Source organism: Barbus barbus (assembly GCF_936440315.1).
Source record: "Barbus barbus genome assembly, chromosome: 24".
Classification (NCBI taxonomy): domain Eukaryota; kingdom Metazoa; phylum Chordata; class Actinopteri; order Cypriniformes; family Cyprinidae; genus Barbus; species Barbus barbus.
The window spans coordinates 26,050,678-26,071,065 of record NC_136752.1 but is presented as its reverse complement, the minus strand read 5'-3'; the positions used below and the strand labels follow the sequence as shown (position 1 = coordinate 26,071,065).

Sequence of the window (20,388 nt, the reverse complement as noted above, 5' to 3'; positions counted from 1 at the left end):
GTGTGTCGTGTGTTGTGAATGCATAGCTCATGTACACTCTTCACTCCTGTGGTCTTTAGCAGCGCATGTCATCTGTGTTCTACGTGTCGTGATGTCTGTATTTGACCATATTCTAGAGTTTATAAGAAGCCATGAAGACCTACAGTACCAAACAATGTACTTTCCCACAGACCAACTGATGTCTTTGCTGAATGTCTGTGAGAATGTACAGAAATAAAAACCAATACTGAAATGGCTACACGATTCAAGCAAGTGAAAGTCTGTTATATTGCCTAGTGGTGTTCGCTAAGCATCTCAATTTTGTAATGAAATAAAATAGCGTTAAATTTTGCTCCAGCAATGTTTGTGCTGCGACATTGACGATAAAGAATATAGGTTAAGAGAGTAAACAAGAGTAATCATTTGTATGAAAATGTTACAAATAATATTATGATAAAAATAAATTGTATGTATATAATTATATCTATTTAAAAGTATAAAATTATATTAAAATCAAAATAGTTCCAAGTTCATTTTATTTTATAAAAATCACATTCTATATATTTCAATCCAAAATGAAATAAAAAATGTAAAAAAAATTAGATAAATTGAAAAAAAAAAAAAAAATGAAGTTGAATTCAATAGACACTTTATTGCGAGATTTTAAGGAGCGCTGTCATGACTGCAAATCATTGTACATTATACATTATAGGGTACTAAAAATGTTAATAATATGCAGTTCAATTTGATGTAGTGTTGAGCATAATAAATATCAGCAAAAAGCACATTTTGTTTTTACAAGAACTGAACAAGGTGATTCAAGAACTGTACTAGTTGCACACATCATAGAAGGTTTTATAAAGCAAAAGTGTATTTACAGCTGATACTTTAAAGCAAAGCTTGATTGTGACATGATTAACGAGTATTTGCAACTGAAGCAGGTAGAATCTACTCTCCTACTGAGATTTCAATGTTGTTTGAAGCCTCTACGCTCTGTATGCTTTCGCTGACTTCCTGTTGGGTGTCTGCACAGTCCGTCTCTCCCATCGTAACAGCCTGGACCGACAGACACTCAGCCGAAGCCAAACTGTTCTCTGTTTCTTCGGCTTCTGATGTCTCCACAGTCGTTGCTGGAACCAGTATGGCTTCTGCAACGTGACTGGTCACGGTGATGGGCACAGAACTGGATATCGATGGAGAAACTCCGATGGAATGCGTGACCGATATGGGGATGGAATAGGGAACGGTCACAGGCATCCCGACCGCAGAAGCATCCAGAGAGATCACTCTGGTGCCGTCCGTGGTCACTAAGGGCTGCAGTTGCGTGCCTGCGGGAACTTCGGTCTGGATGACCGTGAGGCCACCCAGGGCCGTGTGGCTGACCAGAGCGATGGTTCCAGGTCCGGCCCAGTCTCCGGAAATGGTCACGGGCTCTCCGGACACAGCCAAGACTTCTTGGGTCTTCTGTGTGTTGCTCTCAGGAGCCTGCGCTTCAGAAACAGCGGCGGACGCCTTGTCCTTCTTCTGAGAAGAGCCTTTCGGTTTCTTGACTCTGTCTTCAACGTTTCCCTCCAGAACAACCAGGTAGTTCTTCCATGGAGTTTGTTTGTCATGGGTCTGCATAGAGAAAAAGTCTGGTTATACGAAATAACTAATTCTGAAACTGCTAACAGTTTACCTTTGATTTCATGTGTTCTAAAAAATTTAATATTGTGCCATTATCATATAAAATATTTATTTTCTATATGAATATATTTTAAGAGTAATTTATTCCTATGATCAAAGCTGAATTTTTAGCATCATTAGTCCAGTCTTCAGTGTCACATGATCATTCAGAATCATTCTAATATGCTGATTTGCTGATCAAGAAACATTTATTATTGTAAATCTTAAAATGTTAAATGTTAATAAACAGCATTTATTTGAAACAGTAATCTCCTGTAACATGATAAACGTCTTTACTGTCACTTTTAATCAATTTAATGTACCCTCGCTGAATAAAAGTATTCATTTCTTTAAAAAAAAGAAATGGTACCAAACGTTTAAATGGTAGTGTACATGTAGGAAATTCAGTAACAGGTTTAGTTGGGATTTATTATATGCATACTGGTGGCTATAAAAAATATTTACAGCCCTTTCTGGACTTTTTGCACCAATTATAGATCAATACATCATTATTTAATGTAATGCAATGAACTTAAAGCCTGTGGGCGTGAATATTTTTTATAGCCTCTATAAACCCACTTCTAAAACCATGCTGTGGCTCTTTACCAGGGTGTGTCGGCGTACGGTGGATTTGTCAGTAAACGTTCTTCCACACATGCTGCACATGTACGGCTTCTCTCCCGTGTGGATTCTCTGATGTCTCTGCAGGGCGTTGAGTTGAGTGAACTGCTTATCACAGTCCTTGCAATGATACGGCCTTTCACCTGTGAAGAAGGCAGCGGTGTCAGCTGATAAGTTTTGGATGTAATGATCATGCATTTTGTAAAATATACACAAACCTGTGAACCGTACATCAGTTGTGCATTCCTTAATAACTGACCATCTAGAACTATATTTCTAATACAATTATTTATAGCATATTGGTGTCTTTCATAAAACTGCAGTTGAAATTGTTTTATATTATCAATATGTTTTAGTACAGTGGTTCTCAAACCTGTCCTGGGGACCCCCATCCACAGCATATTTTGTATGTCTCCCTCATTTAACACACCTGATTCAACTCATCAGCTCATTAGTAGAGTCTGCAAGACCTGCAATGGGTGTGGCCTAAAAGAGAGGCATACAAAATATGTGGTGGTTGGGGGTCCCCAGGACAGGTTTGAGAACCACTGCTTTAGTACATGTGACTTCATAGACCATTTTTGGACTTTCTGAGTGAAATGCATATCAGTATTGAATAATTTGTGAAGGATACCTGTGTGTATTTTCATATGCTGATGGAGGGAGTTCCTCTGAGCAAACGCTCTTCCGCAGGTTTCACATTTGTAGGGTCTGAATCCTGAATGGATTCTGTTGTGATGTTTCAGGTATTCTTTGGATGCAAAGCTCTTCCCACAGTTCTCACACATGAACGGCTTTTCGCCTAGACAGAGAAGAGGAAGTTGTCAACTTTTGCCATATTATTTCTCTTTATGTAAAAGGAATCAGGTGGCTCACCTGTGTGGCATCTCTTGTGGTAAGACAGCATGTGGTTCTGGGTAAATCTGGCATCACAGAGATCACAGGCAAAAGGTTTCTCTCCGGTGTGGATCCTGGATTAAAAATACAAGATGGAATATGTAAATGGTAAATGGTGTTCAGTTGGGATGCATAACATATCCGTGTCAATTTTGGTATCTGCGATATATAGCACTTTTTAAACTATCAAATAAATATGAATGCACCAATTTTAGTATATAAATCTTTTCCTGCATTACTATTCTATACTCTTATATTATTTACATTTATGCATTTAGCAGACACTCTTGTGCATAAATGTAAATAATATAATGGCCAATGTTATATGATTGGTTACTAATATATATATATATATATATATACACACTGCTGTCAAACGATTAATCGCATCCAAAATAAAAAAAAATGTGTGTATACTGTGTATATTTATTGTGTGTGTGTGTATATATATATATATATATATATATATATATATATATATATATATATATATATATATATATAAAAAAAAAAACAAACACATGCATGTATATATTTAAGAAAAATATATATTTAATATAAAATAAGAATATAAATATATATACACACGTAAATATTTTCAAAATATATACTGTATGTGTGTGTATTTATATATACATAAATACATGCAGTACGCATACATATTATGTAAACAAAAACTTATTTTGGATGTGATTAATCGCGATTAATTGTTTGACAGCACTAATTATATATATATATATATATATATATATATATATATATATATATATATATATATATATATATATATATATATATATACACATATATACATATTCTGCATTTAGCAGACACTTTTATTCATACATGTAAATAATATTATATGTAGTAATATAATTATGATTTACATTTATGTGTTAAGCAGATGCTTTCATTCATAAATCTTAATATGAACATACCATAAACACAACTAGATTTACAATTTTGTGATTGCCCACATTTCTGATATAACATAATATAATATACATTTACGCATTTAGCAGACACTTTTATTCATGAATGTAAATATAACATTAAATTAAATTATATTATATTATTTACATGTACATTTAGCTTTACATAAAATAATATGATGGCCAATGTTATAATATGGTCAGTTATTGACTATACCATAAAAACGAATGAATTATTTCATATTTTCTGAGGAAAAAATAATTATAATACAATATATGCATTTAGCAGATACATATATTTATAAATGTAAATAATAAGTTTGCAAATATTATATTATGATCGGTTATTAACCATTAAATAAAACTAAAAAAATGTTTTATGTTGATTTTTATATTTTGTGATTGCTTGTGCAAAACTCGCAATAGCTGTTACCATTTAAACCAGAGTTTATGTTTTTGGTACCCTAATATTTTGGATGTAGGGTTTGGGCTTTGTTCATATTAATTGTATGGCCTAAACTAGTGCATCCCTGATGTTGCCCACTACCTTTGATGTGTCTTGAGCGCTGAACTCTGGGAGAATCTGGATCCGCACTCATCACATTTGAAGGGTTTGTGACCCGAGTGTGTCCTTTCATGCAGCGTCAGGGCGGTTTTGGAGCTCAGAGATTTGCCGCAGATGTGGCAGTAGTGTCTGTCCGTGCCGCCCTCGTGCACCTGCCGCCTGTGCCGGGTCACATCCTTCTTGCGCTTGAAGGTTTTGTTGCAGATCTCGCAGGGAAAGAGCCTCTCGTCGTTGTGCACGTGCCTCTGGTGGATTTTCAGGTTGCAGCGGTTGGCAAACGTCTGCTGGCAGATGTCACAGCGAAACGTGGTGTCCATCTGGACCCCGTGGTTGACCTTCAAGTGCTTCAGGTAGCTCTTCTCGTAATAGAAGGAACGGCTGCATTTCTCACATGTGTACTTTGCTGTTCCTTTCTTGAGTTCCTTCACGGCTTCATCAGCCTCGTCCATTTCCTCATTAGGCTGGAAGTCTGATTCTTGAGGGTCTTCCTCAGGCACATCAGGAGATGATTCGGACCCAGTGTCATCGCAAGCATCTTTTTCACCCAGTGCGTCCTGCGATTTTTCTGCCTCGGGATCTTGTGGCGTTTTCTCCTCTTCTCCCGTGTCGGATTCATCAAGGGATTCTGCTTGCATCTTTGGCTTTTTCAGAGCAAAGTCCACAGACACTCTGCGACCCGCTAACCTGCTGCTTCTCCGGTCTGGTTCTGTCTCCTTCATAATTTCAGGCACTTTCAAAGACTTTTTTCTCTTAATCGCTCTTTTCACAGATTCTTGTTTTGTCTTGACTTCAGTATTTGGAGCATTTGAATCCACTCCATCTTTCTGCAGAGATTCATCTGAAACACTGCTGGGAATTTCTACCTCACAAGCATCCACTAAGTCCTGGCACTTCAGGAGTTTAGCCATTTGCAGTACAGTGCTGATGTAACTCTTCTCCACCTCGATTTTTCCAAAATACGCATACTCTAAGAATTTCTCAAATGAATGTGGTAAGATGTCACACAAGAATATCTTTTTCACTTGGTCATTACCTAACAGATGGGACTCGAAGTAACCGCTGGATGCGGCGAGAACCACCTGATGGGCTTCAAACTCCTCCAGCTCTCCTTGAAAATCCACCTGCACCGTGATGTCACACAGGTTTCCCATGGTCCTCAGCTTCCACATGGCATTGAGCAGATTTTTATGGTGAGAGCTGGATTGCAGTTGAACCAATCCATCACTCATTTTCTCTGGTTTCTGCAGCTGCCGGAAGGATATAAATAAAGCAAGTCATTTATTAGACACACACACACATACATATATACATACATATGCACCTACACACACTAATTAATGCATTCACGGTAACAAATTTCTATTGAAGTTGTACAAACTGACTGTTAATATAAAACGCTGACTTTTAAACACCTTAGAAATCACTTGGAGTTTGATTTGTAATTACTAAATTATTCTAACCACTGGATTTCTGTACAAAAGGCTTTTTATCTACGTAAATATCGAGCCATTTATTGTACATGCTAAACTTTAGCTTTGTATGTCACGGTAACGGCCCAAAATAAACCAATTGTTCAATCCCATTCAAATGCCTTTTATTTTCCTAATTCTTTATACTAGTTTATTGCACTGCTTCGTTGCAGAAACCGACAAGAGAAAATAAAAGGAGACGCTAAAGCAGTTAGCATCATTAGCTTTGTGTTCAGATGAGCGATATCTGTGCTAATGGAACTTAAGAGCGAACCACATGTCAATAGATCATATGTTTAATATCCATCTGTGGCATGCAGTGAAAGGAGGGTTTGCAGCAGGCTGGAGATTTCTTACCGTAAGGCCAGTAAAACGGCAGCCCTGTACAAATCAAATCCACAGGCACAACAACAGTATTTCCGGTAGAACGCACATTAGAGCCGAGGGCATCATGGGAAATTGAGTTTTCTTTTATAGAGTCCCGATAGGTTTAATGGTGTATTTTTAAATTACGTATTCTGTCCGATAATAATAATAATAAACTTAATTATTTGTTGTGCAAATATGTAAAGTATAAAGTTCTCTTTTAAGTTTTATTTGTTTGTATTTTGTATGGTTAGGTGAGATTAGGTAACACTTGTTTCATTGACAGATATGTGTGTGTGTGTGTGTGTGTGTGTGTGTGTGTGTGTGTGTGTAGTACTCCTCCAATCAGGTTTTGTTTTCTATTTTCAGATTCTTTTTTTTTTTTTTTGGCAGTGGTGGAAAAATATTGCTCATGCTGTAAACACAGCCGCCCACTTACTCTGTTCCTGTGGCTTGTGACCTTTACTAAACAAGATATTGCTCTTAAAATACTAAAGGGCAACTGAGTTCATGGGTAACCCACCGTTACTATTTTTACCTGTGCATGTACAGTATACATAGAGGTCTGCAGATATACAGTCTGCATGCATTTTGGAGGAACACATTTTTCTGTTTCTCAGACCGTACCAGTGCAGGTGTGTAGAGATTTGTGCAGCCTTCCAATACAATCACCAGCCTCCAGACTCATGTTCACAGATGGACAGAGATAAATATAGATGAAGCCCAACAAGCTTAGTTTTAGGTTTTATTACAGAGCTGCTGGCAGTAAATCTCTGCAGTAAATGAATGGGCTCAGAACTGAATCACACAAAATTGCATCACACATGTAACATCTTCTGATGTTATGTAAAGCATCTAGCTATTTAATATTAAAAATACACATTCTACAGATTAAAGCTGTGTTAGGAAAGCATACTATTATTCATAATATTTCTACAGTATGCAAACTATGCACAATATATGTTTTCTGTATGCTTGGAATGATATGGCAAAATTATTCTAATAAATTTAGTAGCCTATACAACAGAGTACACTTTATGATATAAAGTGCTTAACTTGACTTTCTATATCCTGTTTGATGAATGCACCTGAATCTATATTATCCCACATTTTAACATTATTTTCCTGACTCTCTCTCTCTCTATATATATATATATTCAAAATTGGGTTAACATTTCTGATATAACTGGATTTTTACATTAAATCAGAAATGTTAATCCATATATATATATGTGTGTGTGTGTGTATCTGAGATTAAAACGTAGACTATACTATCTCTCTTAATACTAAAATATGTGCCTCCTGTGAATATATACTATTATATAATTTACAGAATTTTATATATTTAAAAGACCTCATGTATCATGTATATACATATGTGTATTTATTTATTATTTTGTTAGAAAATGCTCAGATATGTTTTCACTACCACCCTATAGCTACAGCAGTAGTTATAGTTCATATCCATTAGATGGCGCTGTTGCTCAGATTAACTGAGAGCAGAGACACTGGAAAACTGGACTAGAGTATGGTATGCATGTCCGGCCTTTGCACAGTTACATTTGATCCTGTGCATTAATTTGATCTGGGCAAAACCCAGCCGCTAGACACTGCAAACTAAACACAGACTTGGAAATACAAGACAGTAATGCGGAATCCCTCTTCGGCAAACACGCAGCACGTGTCAAGTTTAACCTGACCGAAAGTGACAGGCATTTCTGGAGCCTCCACTGCCAAGATGTTTCCCCTCAACGCCGCTCGCGTTTCACGCATACCATGAGGGTTCATAAAAACGCTTTGTTTTTGTTATTAATGATGTGTTGAGAGAAAACTGGACTCTTTAATTATTCATGCGAGTCATGTTCTTTCATGCTAATCAGATGCAAGTTTAGACGTTTTCTCTGCCGCCGCGTGCGTTAGTTCTCCAGGATTCACCGGGGGTTTGCGTGGCTCTTTATTGACAGGAAATCCATATGCCTCGCATTTCCCTTAATGACTTCTGTAAGTGCGCGGCTCCTTCCGGTGACTCATGCTGCACTTGTGTGGACCGGAGACTGTGGTTTTCCATTTACCTCTGGAGCTCCGCCACGGCGTCTGCGCTGCTGTAACCCGGCACGCTTTCAAAACCAGACAGCTACAGAAAGAGAAAGTCCTCCCTCTCCCCCTGCTCAAAACAATGGAGCCACATCTGCCCCAGTGCATAATGGTACTGTTGGTCTGGAAGTCTTGTTGAGTTTGGAGAAGGAATACTATAACGCTTAACTCTATGCTAATATTCCCAGAATGCTTTTAAAAAGGAAGAAGTGGAGCAGTGACAGAGATTTTAAGTGGTAAACTTGCATGACAAACACCATAATGGCAATGAGTGGTTTGTCTGTCCTTCTGAGGTGAAGTTTTAGTTGTTAATGTACAGAGGCTGTAAGGGAAACCAGGGCTAGATTAGATTTGAGCAATAATAGAGTTTTTACCATCATCACACATTAAAAAATCCAAAATGATAAACCTACATTTATTCAGACACCTTCAGCATTTCTCACATCGTCACAGTTTATTCGCTATAGTTTAAAAATGGTAATAAAATATGACAAGAACTCAGAATTAAACTGTGTCAGAACAAATTCATCTTGATCAGACAACTTTTAGAATTAGGTTGAATAGCTGTCAGCTGTTAAATTTAGGTCAAACAATTACCAATCAATGCTTAATTATGTTCAGTCTGTGGTGTAAAAAGTACGCATTAGCAATTAAAGAAAAAACATTTAAGCAAAACATGGTCAGGTCAAAGTGTCTGAATAATTTTTGGTCCCAAATTTTTATTAATTTTACTGGTAGTCCACTGTATGAAGAATTTTTAGGTATAATATGTCACAGTTTAATTTATTTTGCTATCCTCACTTACATAAATTAACTATAGTGTCCTGCACCAACTAGTTAAAATGTAAAAAATTATATCTGGTGTATATGCAATTTAAATATATATATATTTTGTTATTAGATTCCTTGTGTGTGTGTGTGTAGGTAAAATAAATGGTATGTTTATTTTTTATTTTCCTTCCATTATAAATGTATACATTATTATTTTCCATGTATGTTTGCACAGAGTGCATGTTACTTAAGAAATAATAATTATAATAACAATGTACCAATAATGGTAGAATGGTATTTTAAATTATATTTTACACTTTTTTTTTTTCAGGGCAATTGTAATATTTTGAAATTATATATAAACGGCAAAAAAAATAGGTTTGGTATTACTAATGGTATGATATTTTTCCTTTTTTATAGTTTTATTAATTTTTAGTATTTACATTTATATAATAATGTTTAATAGGTTTCTTTTTTTGTAGTCAAAATTTCAATGTTTATGTCTTTGCAGAAATTGGCATTCAGAAGCAAACCTACACTGAGATATATTCACTGGAGTAAACAAGTGACAACTATCCCAAGTAAGTAGCAAATATATTACCATTATGGGTTTTAAGAATTTGTTCTTATTCTATTGATATACAAGGTAAGCTGAAAATATTACAGATACTATAACGAAATGCAAATATGGTGACAGATATTTTCAAATTTCGTAGTGGACAGAAAGACACCAAACTAACCCAAGCTCTTAAAAATATCTCCTGTATTTATATTGGAGGTTTTAGCAGATGCCACCAAAGTGACCAAAACAACCACTTAGTGTTTATATGCTCTGGTTATGAGCTGTAGTCGTAGTTTTGCTCCTGTATTGCTGGAATGGGGGATTGTTGTCCTTGACTGACCCAGCTCTGCTCTCAATTCTACCCGTTTGCTGGAAAGCATCAGCATGTTGGACCACAGTGAGCTTTCAATACAAAATAACCACGTAAATCTCTGCCCGGTTTCAGATTTAACCACATTGTTAATAGTCTTCCAGTTAAACTTCCAGGCCAATGTTCCTCTGTGGTTGGTATTTCTTCCATCTCGATTCAAAATAAATGTTATCACGGACAATACTGTGCTTGAAACTCAACAAGATGACCAGCCATTTTTCAGAAGAAGCAACTTGAGCGTGTGATGATGATGATGAGAGGACGGTCTAAACTTATTACATGACTGTCATGAAACTTTTAATGTCAATATACTTGAACAAATAAGGTGGTTTGGAAAGTGTTTAACCTTTTTTTTTTTTTTTTTTTTTTTTTGGACTGTACTTTTATAAAATGATTAGAAAACTCAATGCAGATTTTTGTTGTTCCCAACATGAAAACCACAGCTCAACATAGGATTATTATTATTAACTAAAATTAAAACCATGAGAAACATTCGTGTAACTTGAAATAAAATGAATGTTAACTAAATACAAAATAAATAAAAATCATTATAGCAAGACAACATTTAAAAAAAAAAAATTTAGTTTATTTTAAATACTAAAATAACTAAAGGTTTTTTTTTATATATATTTTTATTAACTAATTAAAAAAAATCTAAATCTTGACTAAATGACTAAATCTTTAATTAATGTTAAAGTAAAAGCAGCAATTATGAAAAATAAACTTGTGTGTGTGTGTGTGTATATATATATTTTTTATTATTATTATTTTTTTATTACCATTATATAATGTATAATTATAACTATTTTTTGCCAACAGCAATTTTGAGTTGTATAAAGTTTCAACCCATTAAAAATATGTGACAACTCATCCCGAACTGCCAGTTACATTACATTTTAATTTGACTGACAATACATTAAAACCTAATTCAAAATATAAGCAATATTATAATAGTATATCATTAACACTAAAATAACACTGCCTGGAGTTCTATCTAATCAATATGTCATGGCTCCAATTCTTAGGCTTTTTTTTTTGTTCCTTTTTAAGAGCCTTAAGTTAAATTGAGCATCTAAAATATTCTGAACCAGCACTTTAGGTCACAGTGGTGTGACTCTGAAATCATTTTAAATGGCATTAATATTTTTAATGCAATGATTAAATTACATGCTCAAAAAGAACGCAAGACGTCAGACACAAAGAACTGACCTCTGCAAGTCTTGTTCAAGTCAGATTTGGCTTTTGTGATGCATAAATGGATTTCATTATTCCACCTAGTGCTCATTTTCTGTAAATGGATCCAAGGCTGTTTAATTTTCTAATCCGAGGACCAAAAATGTAGATCATCTCACACAGTTCCTCAGTGTTTTACCTTGCACACTGTCCCCGGCTCTTATTGAAAGAAGATATTTCAGATGAACGTATACCGCTGAACACTTGTTTCATTGACAAAGATATCCAGGTTTGAGAGATAGTGGAGTGATTTACTGCCGTGAGCGCGGCTCGTGACTCACTGTCTGTTTCCTGAGTTTCTCCTTCAACCGTCCTTGTGTTTTATCCAGGGTGTAACAGAATACGGCTCTTAACACGCTCTCAACCTGACCCAAGGACAGCCGCAGGATAAGAATAGAGTGTTTGTGTGATGATTGGTCATCAATTTCACTCTATTATGACCGAAATTAGAAAGACACGTTTGGCTGAGAGCGATTCTGGTTTCTGTAGTGTGTGTGTGTTTGTGTATATATGTGTGTCACGATACAATCAGTTGTATTAGCAGTTTTTTTCACACTGTTAGTGTTTCTTCAGCCACCCTGTGGACTTTTAGGAAGTAAACAGCAGTGTCGATGAATTAATCCATTATTTTTATTTTTATGAAACTTCTCTGAAAGTCTCATTTCCACCACAACTCTAATTACTTATTATGTTACGGCATTTTAATGGCATATCAAACATTTTTGGAAGGCTTATGTCATAGCTAGCTTGTTTGTATACTAAATGCACACAATTAAATCTTATTTTCTTACCTTTTTGCATAATTTTGACAAAATTACAACTTGATTGGGAATGGTGCACAATAATATATTCTGTGATAACTTTGCTTTTTTCACATGCATGTCTCTTGTTTAATTTCAAGCTCTTTACTGGCTGTTGTGTCCTTGGTAACCAAGTACACTAACTTTTCAATACTTTATTAGAGGCAAAATTGCTGTCATTTAAAATAATTTTTACATAATAAATATTGAAATTCAGTTAAAATGTATTGCATTATGAAATGTGTTAGTTATTTTTTTTAAATTGGGATATTTTACTTTTTCCTTAGATTATCATAGATTTTTAAAAATGTATTTTACCCTCACAATATATTAAAATATGAAAATCCATCCTTTAAGTATTATTAATTTTTTTTCTTATTTTAAGATTGGCCATCTCTGAATAGTATGGGTAAAATACCAAAAAGGCAACAAAAACAATTGATGTTTAATTTGATGTTAATATTTTTATGATTGATTTTCATATTTTAAGATTAAAAGTCTGGAAATGGCATTAGGGTAAAATAAAAAAGGCATTTCAAAATAATTGAAGAGGGTATATTAAATGTTTTCAAAACAGTTTTTGTGATTATCTCACTTTATCTTTAGATTATTGTAGTTTTTTATTGAAAATCTATCATTTAAGTATTATTAATTACAACCCGAATTCCGGAAATGTTGGGACATTTTTTTAAATTTGAATAAAATGAAAACTAAAAGACTTTCAAATCACATGAGCCAATATTTTATTCACAATAGAACATAGAGGACATAAATGTTTAAACCGAGAAATGTTACACTTTTATCCACTAAATGAGCTAATTTCAAATTTGATCCCTGCTACAGGTCTTAAAAAAGTTGGCACAGGGCAACAAAAGATTCAGCTGGGAGAACATCTAGCAACTAATTAATAAATTGACAACAGGTCTGTAACATGATTAGCTATAAAAGGGATGTTTTAGAGAGGCAGAGTCTCTCCAATCTGTGAAAGAGTGTGTAAAAAGATTGTTGAATACTTTAAAAACAACGTTCCTCAACGTCAAATTGCAAAGGCTTTGCAAATCTCATCAGCTACAGTGCATCATCAAAAGATTCAGAGAAACTGGAGAAATCTCTGTGCATAAGGGACAAGGCCAAATACCTTTTTTAGTGGATGCCCATGGACGTCAGGCCCTCAGACGGCACTTCATCACTCATCGGTATGATTCTGTCACTGACATTACTAAATGGCCCCAAAAGCCAGCATCTCTGATGGTATGGGGGTACGTAAGTGCATACGGTATGGGCAGCTTGCATGTTTTGGAAGGCACGATGAATGCTGAAATGTATATAAAGGTTTTAGAGCAACATATGCTCCCCTCCAGATGACGTCTATTTCAGGGAAGGCCTTGTGTATTTCAGCAGGACAAAGCAAAACCACATACTGCAGCTATTACAACAGTATGGCTTCATAGTAGAAGAGTCCGGTTGCTGAATTGGCCTGCCTGCAGTCCAGATCTTTCACCTATAGAGAACATTTGGCGCATTTGGTCAAAGATGACCATAAATTCTTCAGCAGCTGGAAACCTATATCAGGCAAGAACGGGACCAAATTCCAACACCAAAACTCCAGAAACTCGTAACCTTGATGCCCAGACGTCTTCAAACTGTTTTGAAAAGAAGAGGAGATGCTACACCATGGTAAACATGCCCCCGTCCCAACTATTTTGAGACCTGTAGCAGGCATTACATTTTGAAATTAGCTCATTTTGTGTGTAATTTTGTAAAAAAAATTCAGTTTAAACATTTGTTATCTATGTTCTATTGTGAATAAAATATTGGCTCATGTGATTTGAAATTCTTCCAGTTTTCATTTTATTCCAATTTAAAAAACGTCCCAATATTTCCGGAATTCGGGTTGTAATATTTTTATTATGAATTTGTTATATTTTGAGATTGAAAATATGGGGATGGTATGAGGGTAAAATATAAATCATTTGAAAAGAAGCAAAAATAACATTTAATGTTTAAATTGGTGGCAATATTTTTATTATGGATTTTCATATTTTAAGTTTGAAAGTCTGGTAATGGTATGGGTTAAAATGGGGTAAAAAAATGATATAAAAGACAGTTTTGTCACCTTTTATATAAAGAAGAAAAATGTTTCAATACAGTTTAAACCCCTGGCACAAAACGTTCCTATGGTATAGTATTTTCTGTAGTATTTTCTTTACTTTAATACCTTCTATATTTTGTGTATAGTTATATCATCTATATGGATGTGATTGTGGTGCGGTTTTGAAGTCACACAGTTCCTCTTGTGTGATTAATCCTAAGGTAGTCACACCAGTGAAAGTAAAGTTTGGATATGAAAATAACCTTCACCATAAGATGAGTCATACTGCAGTCGTGAATGGAACTAGTGTTATATCAATGAACCTGCGGCACTGGAAATGATGTCATTATCCTGAAATAGATATTGTCATCTTGTTAGCTAGACAAGTCTAATATTGTCGGTTTGATCGTCCTGAGGGCTCAGGTTTCCCTGTGTTGCCCTTGAATAACTCATCTTTCTGTTGCGTTATCACTGATTGCTTGATCTTCAGCCAATCAAGAAGACCGATCGCACTATCGATGCTTCACAAAAGTGTGGTGATTAATGCATATCGCTCTGCCAGATAACCTTCATTTAAAGGTCATGCCAGATGCAATTGCATGAAGTCAGTTGCAGTTGAAAGACATTTGATATATTCAGAATAATACACTATTATACTAATCTTACTGTTTCTGCAGTACACAAGTATACTGTGCACAGGATGTGAATTTGTGTATGCTTAAAATACGTGGATAACTACATTTGCTAAAATGTGTATTTACAAAAATGTTAATTAATTGACTATCTGTACTGTGTCCCATTGCATGCACATTTTAGATGTAATAGACTTTAAATTGCATTTTTAAAACATAGTATGCAGTAAACATACAGTGCACAGAATGCAAATTGCTTTTCTATTTGTAGTACAGAATCCACAGATGGCCTACTAAAATTGCTGTAAAGTGCAGTATCTAAACTAGAGCACACTGTAGCCCACAATGCAATGCATTTAATGGCTATTTCTGATGTTCTGTTTTTACTAAAAAATAAGCCTGTTGTGTTTAACATTTATTTTTATTCATTACATTTTATTGGAATGCCAAGAGTTAAGACAATTTTAGATAAAATATACATTCAACCAAATTTTTGAAGAGTAGTATGCAGTATATACAACTGTGCACATAATGGTAATTTTCTATATGTAGCACAAAATCACAAGATGGCCTATTACATTTGCCAAAATGATGACACAAAGTCAAAATTATGAGATAAAAAGCCATAATTGTGACATGAAAAGTCTAAACATAATTATGCCATTAAAAAAATGAAATTATAACAAAATTAATTTATGTATGTTTTATTACAAGTAACGTGAGTTAAGTAATCAGATTACTTTTTTAACTAGTTAATTGAGACATAATTAGCGTAGCTGCTGTTCCATCTAAGGAAAAATGATTTGTTCAACCCAAGCTAAAGAATAATAATGTACATTTGATCAGATATAACTGCAGTACAAGATTATAAGATGCATTATGTGAATGCTTGGCTAAAGAGTTGTCTTTAATGTAGATTTAAACAGAGAGTGTGTCTGAACCCCGAATGTTATCAGGAAGGCTATTCCAGAGTTTGGGAACCAAATGTGAAAAAGCTCTACCTCCTTTAGTGGACTTTGCTATCCTAGGTACTACCAAAAGTCCAGAGTTTTGCGACCTTAGGGAGCGGGTTGGATTGTAGCGTGGTAGAAGACGAGTTAGGTACGCAGGAAACCATTTAGGGCCTTATAGGCAAGTAATAATATTTTGTAAATGATACGGATCTTGATAGGTAGCCAGTGCAGAGACTGTAAAATTGGGGTAATATGATATTTTCTTGTCCTGGTAAGAACTCTAGCCACTGCATTTTGGACTATCTGTAGCTTGTTTATTGAAGATGCAGGACAACCAGCTAACAGTGCATTACAATAGTCCAGTCTAGAGGTCATGAATGCATGAACTAGCTTTTCTGCATCAGAAACAGGTAGCATGTTTCAAAGCTTGGCAATGTTTCTAAGATGGAAGAATGCTGTTTTTGCAGCATGGGAAATATGATTTTCAAAGGACAAGTTGCTGTCTAATATAACACCCAGATTTTTTACTTTAGAGGACGTAACAGTACATCCGTCTAATTGCAAATTATAATCCACGAGATTCTGTGTACTGTTTTTTGGTCCAATAAGTAATATATTTAATAGGAGGAAATTATTGGTCATCTAATATTTTAAATTTTTTACACAATCTATTAGCTTAGGTAGTTGAGAAGTTTCATCTGGTCTTGTTGAGATATATAGTTGAGTGTCATCAGCATAACAATGAAAACTAATCCCGTATTTTCTAATAATATTACCAAGAGGCAACATGTATATTGAAATTAGCAGAGGACCGAGGACAGATCCTTGTGGTACTCCATACTTTACTGGTGATAATTGAGAAGACCCCTCATTTAAATGAACAAAGTGGTAGCGATCGGACAAGTAGGATCTAAACCATCTTAAAGCCTGCCCTTGAATACTAGTATAGTTTTGTAATCGATCTATGAGTGTGTCATGGTCTATAGTGTCGAACGCAGCAATAAGATCAAGTAATACTAGCAATGAGATGCAGCCTTGGTCTGAAGCAAGAAGCAAGTCATTTGTAATTTTAACAAGTGCAGTTTCTGTACTATGGTGAGGTCTGAAACCTGACTGAAATTCTTCATAGAGATAATTTTTTTGCAAGAAGGAGCACAATTGAGCAGACACAACTTTTTCTAAAATTTTAGATATAAACGGAAGATTTGAAATGGGTCTGTAATTTGCCAGTTCATTAGAATCTAGTTGTGGTTTCTTAATAAGAGGCTTAATAACCGCCAGCTTGAATGGTTTTGGGACGTGACCTAAAGATAACGATGAGTTAATAATATTGAGAAACGTTTTTTCTGCTACAGGTAACAACTCTTTCAGTAGTTTAGTGGGTACAGGATCTAATAAACACATTGTTGGTTTAGATGCACTGATAAGTTTATTTAGCTCTTCCTGTCCTATAGTTGTAAAGCACTGCAGTTTTTATTTGGGTGCGACGAATGAAGCTGAAATACTAGACGCAGTAGAATATACATTTGTTTTTGTATTTCTGATGTTATCTATTTTATCAGTAAAGAAATTCATAAAGTCATTACTATTAAACTGTGAGGGAATATTTAGATTGGGTGGCGTGTGAGTGGGCCCGGTGACGTTTTGCTTCACTCCAAAAGAGTTTATTAGGTCAGTAAACGCAAGTCCTAACGCATCATTTGTATTATCAACGTGAATGTTAAAATCTCTGATAATTAGCACTTTATCAACATTGACCAATAGATCTGAGAGGAAATCTGCAAATTCTTTTAGGAAATCTGTATATGGCCCTGGCGGTCTATACACAGTAGCCAGAGCAAGAGATAGGAGAGATTTCTTTTGCATATCTAACAGTGTAACATTAAGCAGAAGTATTTCAAATGAGTTAAACCTCCTGTATCCTGTTTTCTGAGTAACATTGAGAATATCACTATATATTGTTGCCACACCGCCGCCACGACCAGTCTGACGGGGCTCATGTTTATAACAGTAGCTTGGTGAAGTAGACTCATTTAGACCAAAATATTCATTTGGTTTAAGCCAGGTTTCAGTCAGGCAGAGTACATCAAAATTATTATCTGTGATCATTTCATTTACAATAACTGCTTTGTGTGCGAGTGATCTAATATTTAGGAGCCCAAGCTTTAAAAATAGTTTTTGTTCATTTATTTTGCGTTTTTCTGGGTTAATCATGATCAGATTTTTTCTAGATCCTGCATTAAATTTATATTTTGACCTCACTATTCGGGGAACAGACACAGTCTGTATAGATTGGACAACGCAAGTACTTCTGTCTTTTAAGTGGGTAGAACAAAAGTCATCATAGCAGTTATTTGAGAATTGGCTTACTAGTCAGATGGAGCGTAGCGTCCTGGAGATGTTGTCCGACAGGAGTTCTGCTCCAACTCTGCTGGGGTGCAGGCCACCAGCACGGAAAAGCCTAGGACGCTCCCAGAAAATATTCCAATTATTAACAAAGAGCAGTTTCTGTTCTTTACACCATGACAATAACCATTCATTTAAAGCAAAAAGTCTACTGAACCTTTCGTGTCCTCGTCGATACGTGGGAAGCGGTCCTGACACGATGATCGCCGTCGCGGGCGATGTGCTGCGTACCGTCTCGATCAGGCTCCTGAAGTCCCTCTTCAGTGTCTCCGTCTGCCACAGCTTGATGTCATTAACCCCCGCGTGCAGTACAACAGCACCGTTGCTCTCATCGCCCTTCAGGATCGTGGATATCTGCGTAGAAACATTGAGAACGCGAGCACCGGGGAAACAGTGAGTGTGCACTTTACCTTCAGCTAACGTAGCACGGACATGGCGGACGATGGAGTCTCCGACGATCACAGCGTCGTGTTCCGTCTCGCGGAGGGGAGCGAAGCGGTTCCGGGTGGAGATCTCGAAGACAGGAGGCGGAGAGGTCGTCGACCGGGGCCTGGTTCGCGTCTTCCACTGCTGGTGCACCCAGGGTCCGTGGCGTCCTGGCGCCGGAGTGAAGGACATCTGGGAAGATCGCGTCCTGGAGTTTCAGTCATAATAGGGTACAGCACTCACTGAATAGGCATGCAACGGTGAGGTCTTGAGCCGAACACCTGCCATGCTTGTTAATTGGTGTTTTCCAGTGCCAGGTGATTTTATGAGCCATGTGTTTGTGCATGTTCTCCGTTCTGTCTCTCTTTGTTTTAATTTGAGGAGACAAGCTCGTCAGCACATTCCTGACGAATGAAAAAGCCATTAAGTTTCATCCTGTCCTCCTCTTTACCTCTCTCTCTCCCTGCATTCCTGCATTTATGGTAATTATGTTGCATCATCCCACGTCCTCTCAGCTCGGTCATTATGATTACATGTTGCCCTCCTCTCTGCTTGTTGTGTACGGGACACCCTCTCTCTCTTCCTCTATATCTGTCTGAAAACACACACACACATACACACTCTTTCATTTTGCTCGCTGACGCAGGAATTTCATGCCTGGTTAGCAAAGGGAGGCGCTGGAGGCTGTCCAGATGCTTTCCCACAGTGGCTCCTAGACCCTGGCTATTTTGGAATAGCATACTACTTTTAATATGTCTGCAGTATATAGTATGTGCATAGTGACAACAATGCACTTTTGCATTTTTCTACTATTTTTAAATAATAGTAGAAAATATGAGCAGTATTCATTAATCAGTCTTCCTTTCTGTTTGTTTCTCGCGGGCTTTGTTTGGAACAGTGCACTAGTATTATATTGTATTTTAACTGTTTCTGAGGTTTATAGTATGCATACAGTGCCCAGTGCAAAGTAAACTTTAAGCATTCCATTTTCAGTGTTGCGAGTATGTAATTAAGCCACTTAACATTGAAAATAAATAGGAATGAATTTATACCAAATTAATTAGTTTTGTGAAAACTCCGTTTGCCATTGGTCAGACATCAGATATCCCGCCCCCAAACTCATGCCATTGGTTGAGCCAGTGTTGCTTTGTCTTTTTTTGACACAGTGAATTAAAAAGGCAAATTATCATGCATGTCATGTGGCTAATTTAATAAAGTAATGTAACAACAATATAGCATACAGCTGTTTAAAATATTTATTTTTTTAAATATTAGTTTTGGGGATTAAAAGTCTACAATATGACATAAAAACATAAATATAGCTTTATTGCAGTAATAAGATAATATAAATCTTATCTTATGACAGAAGTCAAAATGATGGATAAAAAGTCATAATCATGACACAGAAAGCATAATTACGATATTAACAATGTAGAGGTTATGACAGACTCTCAAAATTATGACAAAAAGTTCATGACAAGTCAAAATTATGCAAATTATGAGATAAAATGTTATAATTATGACACTTAGTCAAAATTATGACACAAAAAGCTGA

The 20,388-nt window shown here is 35.8% G+C and overlaps 1 protein-coding gene across 4 annotated transcripts; it reads right to left on the bottom strand.

The window, feature by feature from the left end:
* Positions 1–607: 607 nt before the first annotated feature.
* On the bottom strand, positions 608–19,394 carry LOC306844342 (uncharacterized protein). Of its 4 annotated transcripts, XM_079376396.1 has the most exons (7): positions 18,372–19,394; positions 5,693–5,906; positions 4,642–5,600; positions 3,142–3,236; positions 2,900–3,067; positions 2,251–2,408; positions 608–1,596 (listed from the first exon to the last, which is right to left on the bottom strand). In XM_079376396.1, the coding sequence occupies exons 3-7, from the start codon at positions 5,565–5,567 to the stop codon at positions 928–930; spliced, it is 2,016 nt and encodes a 671-aa protein (XP_079232522.1). In that variant the 5' UTR covers positions 5,568–5,600; positions 5,693–5,906; positions 18,372–19,394; the 3' UTR covers positions 608–927. The 4 variants fall into 4 exon arrangements, with proteins under 4 accessions (XP_079232522.1, XP_079232521.1, XP_079232519.1 ...); XM_079376395.1 differs by having other exon boundaries at positions 4,642–5,906; XM_079376393.1 differs by lacking the exon at positions 18,372–19,394 and adding an exon at positions 6,486–6,554 and having other exon boundaries at positions 4,642–5,906.
* Positions 19,395–20,388: the final 994 nt, after the last annotated feature.

Coding starts and splice junctions, on each gene's coding strand:
- LOC306844342 (XM_079376395.1), bottom strand. CDS start 5,888: ATGAGTGATGGATTGGTTCAACTGCAATCCAGCTCTCACCATAAAAAT. Junction 3,237..4,641: donor GCGCTCAAGACACATCAAAG/GTAGTGGGCAAC, acceptor TTTTTAATCCAG/GATCCACACCGGAGAGAAAC. Junction 2,409..2,899: donor GCATATGAAAATACACACAG/GTATCCTTCACA, acceptor CCTTCTTCACAG/GTGAAAGGCCGTATCATTGC.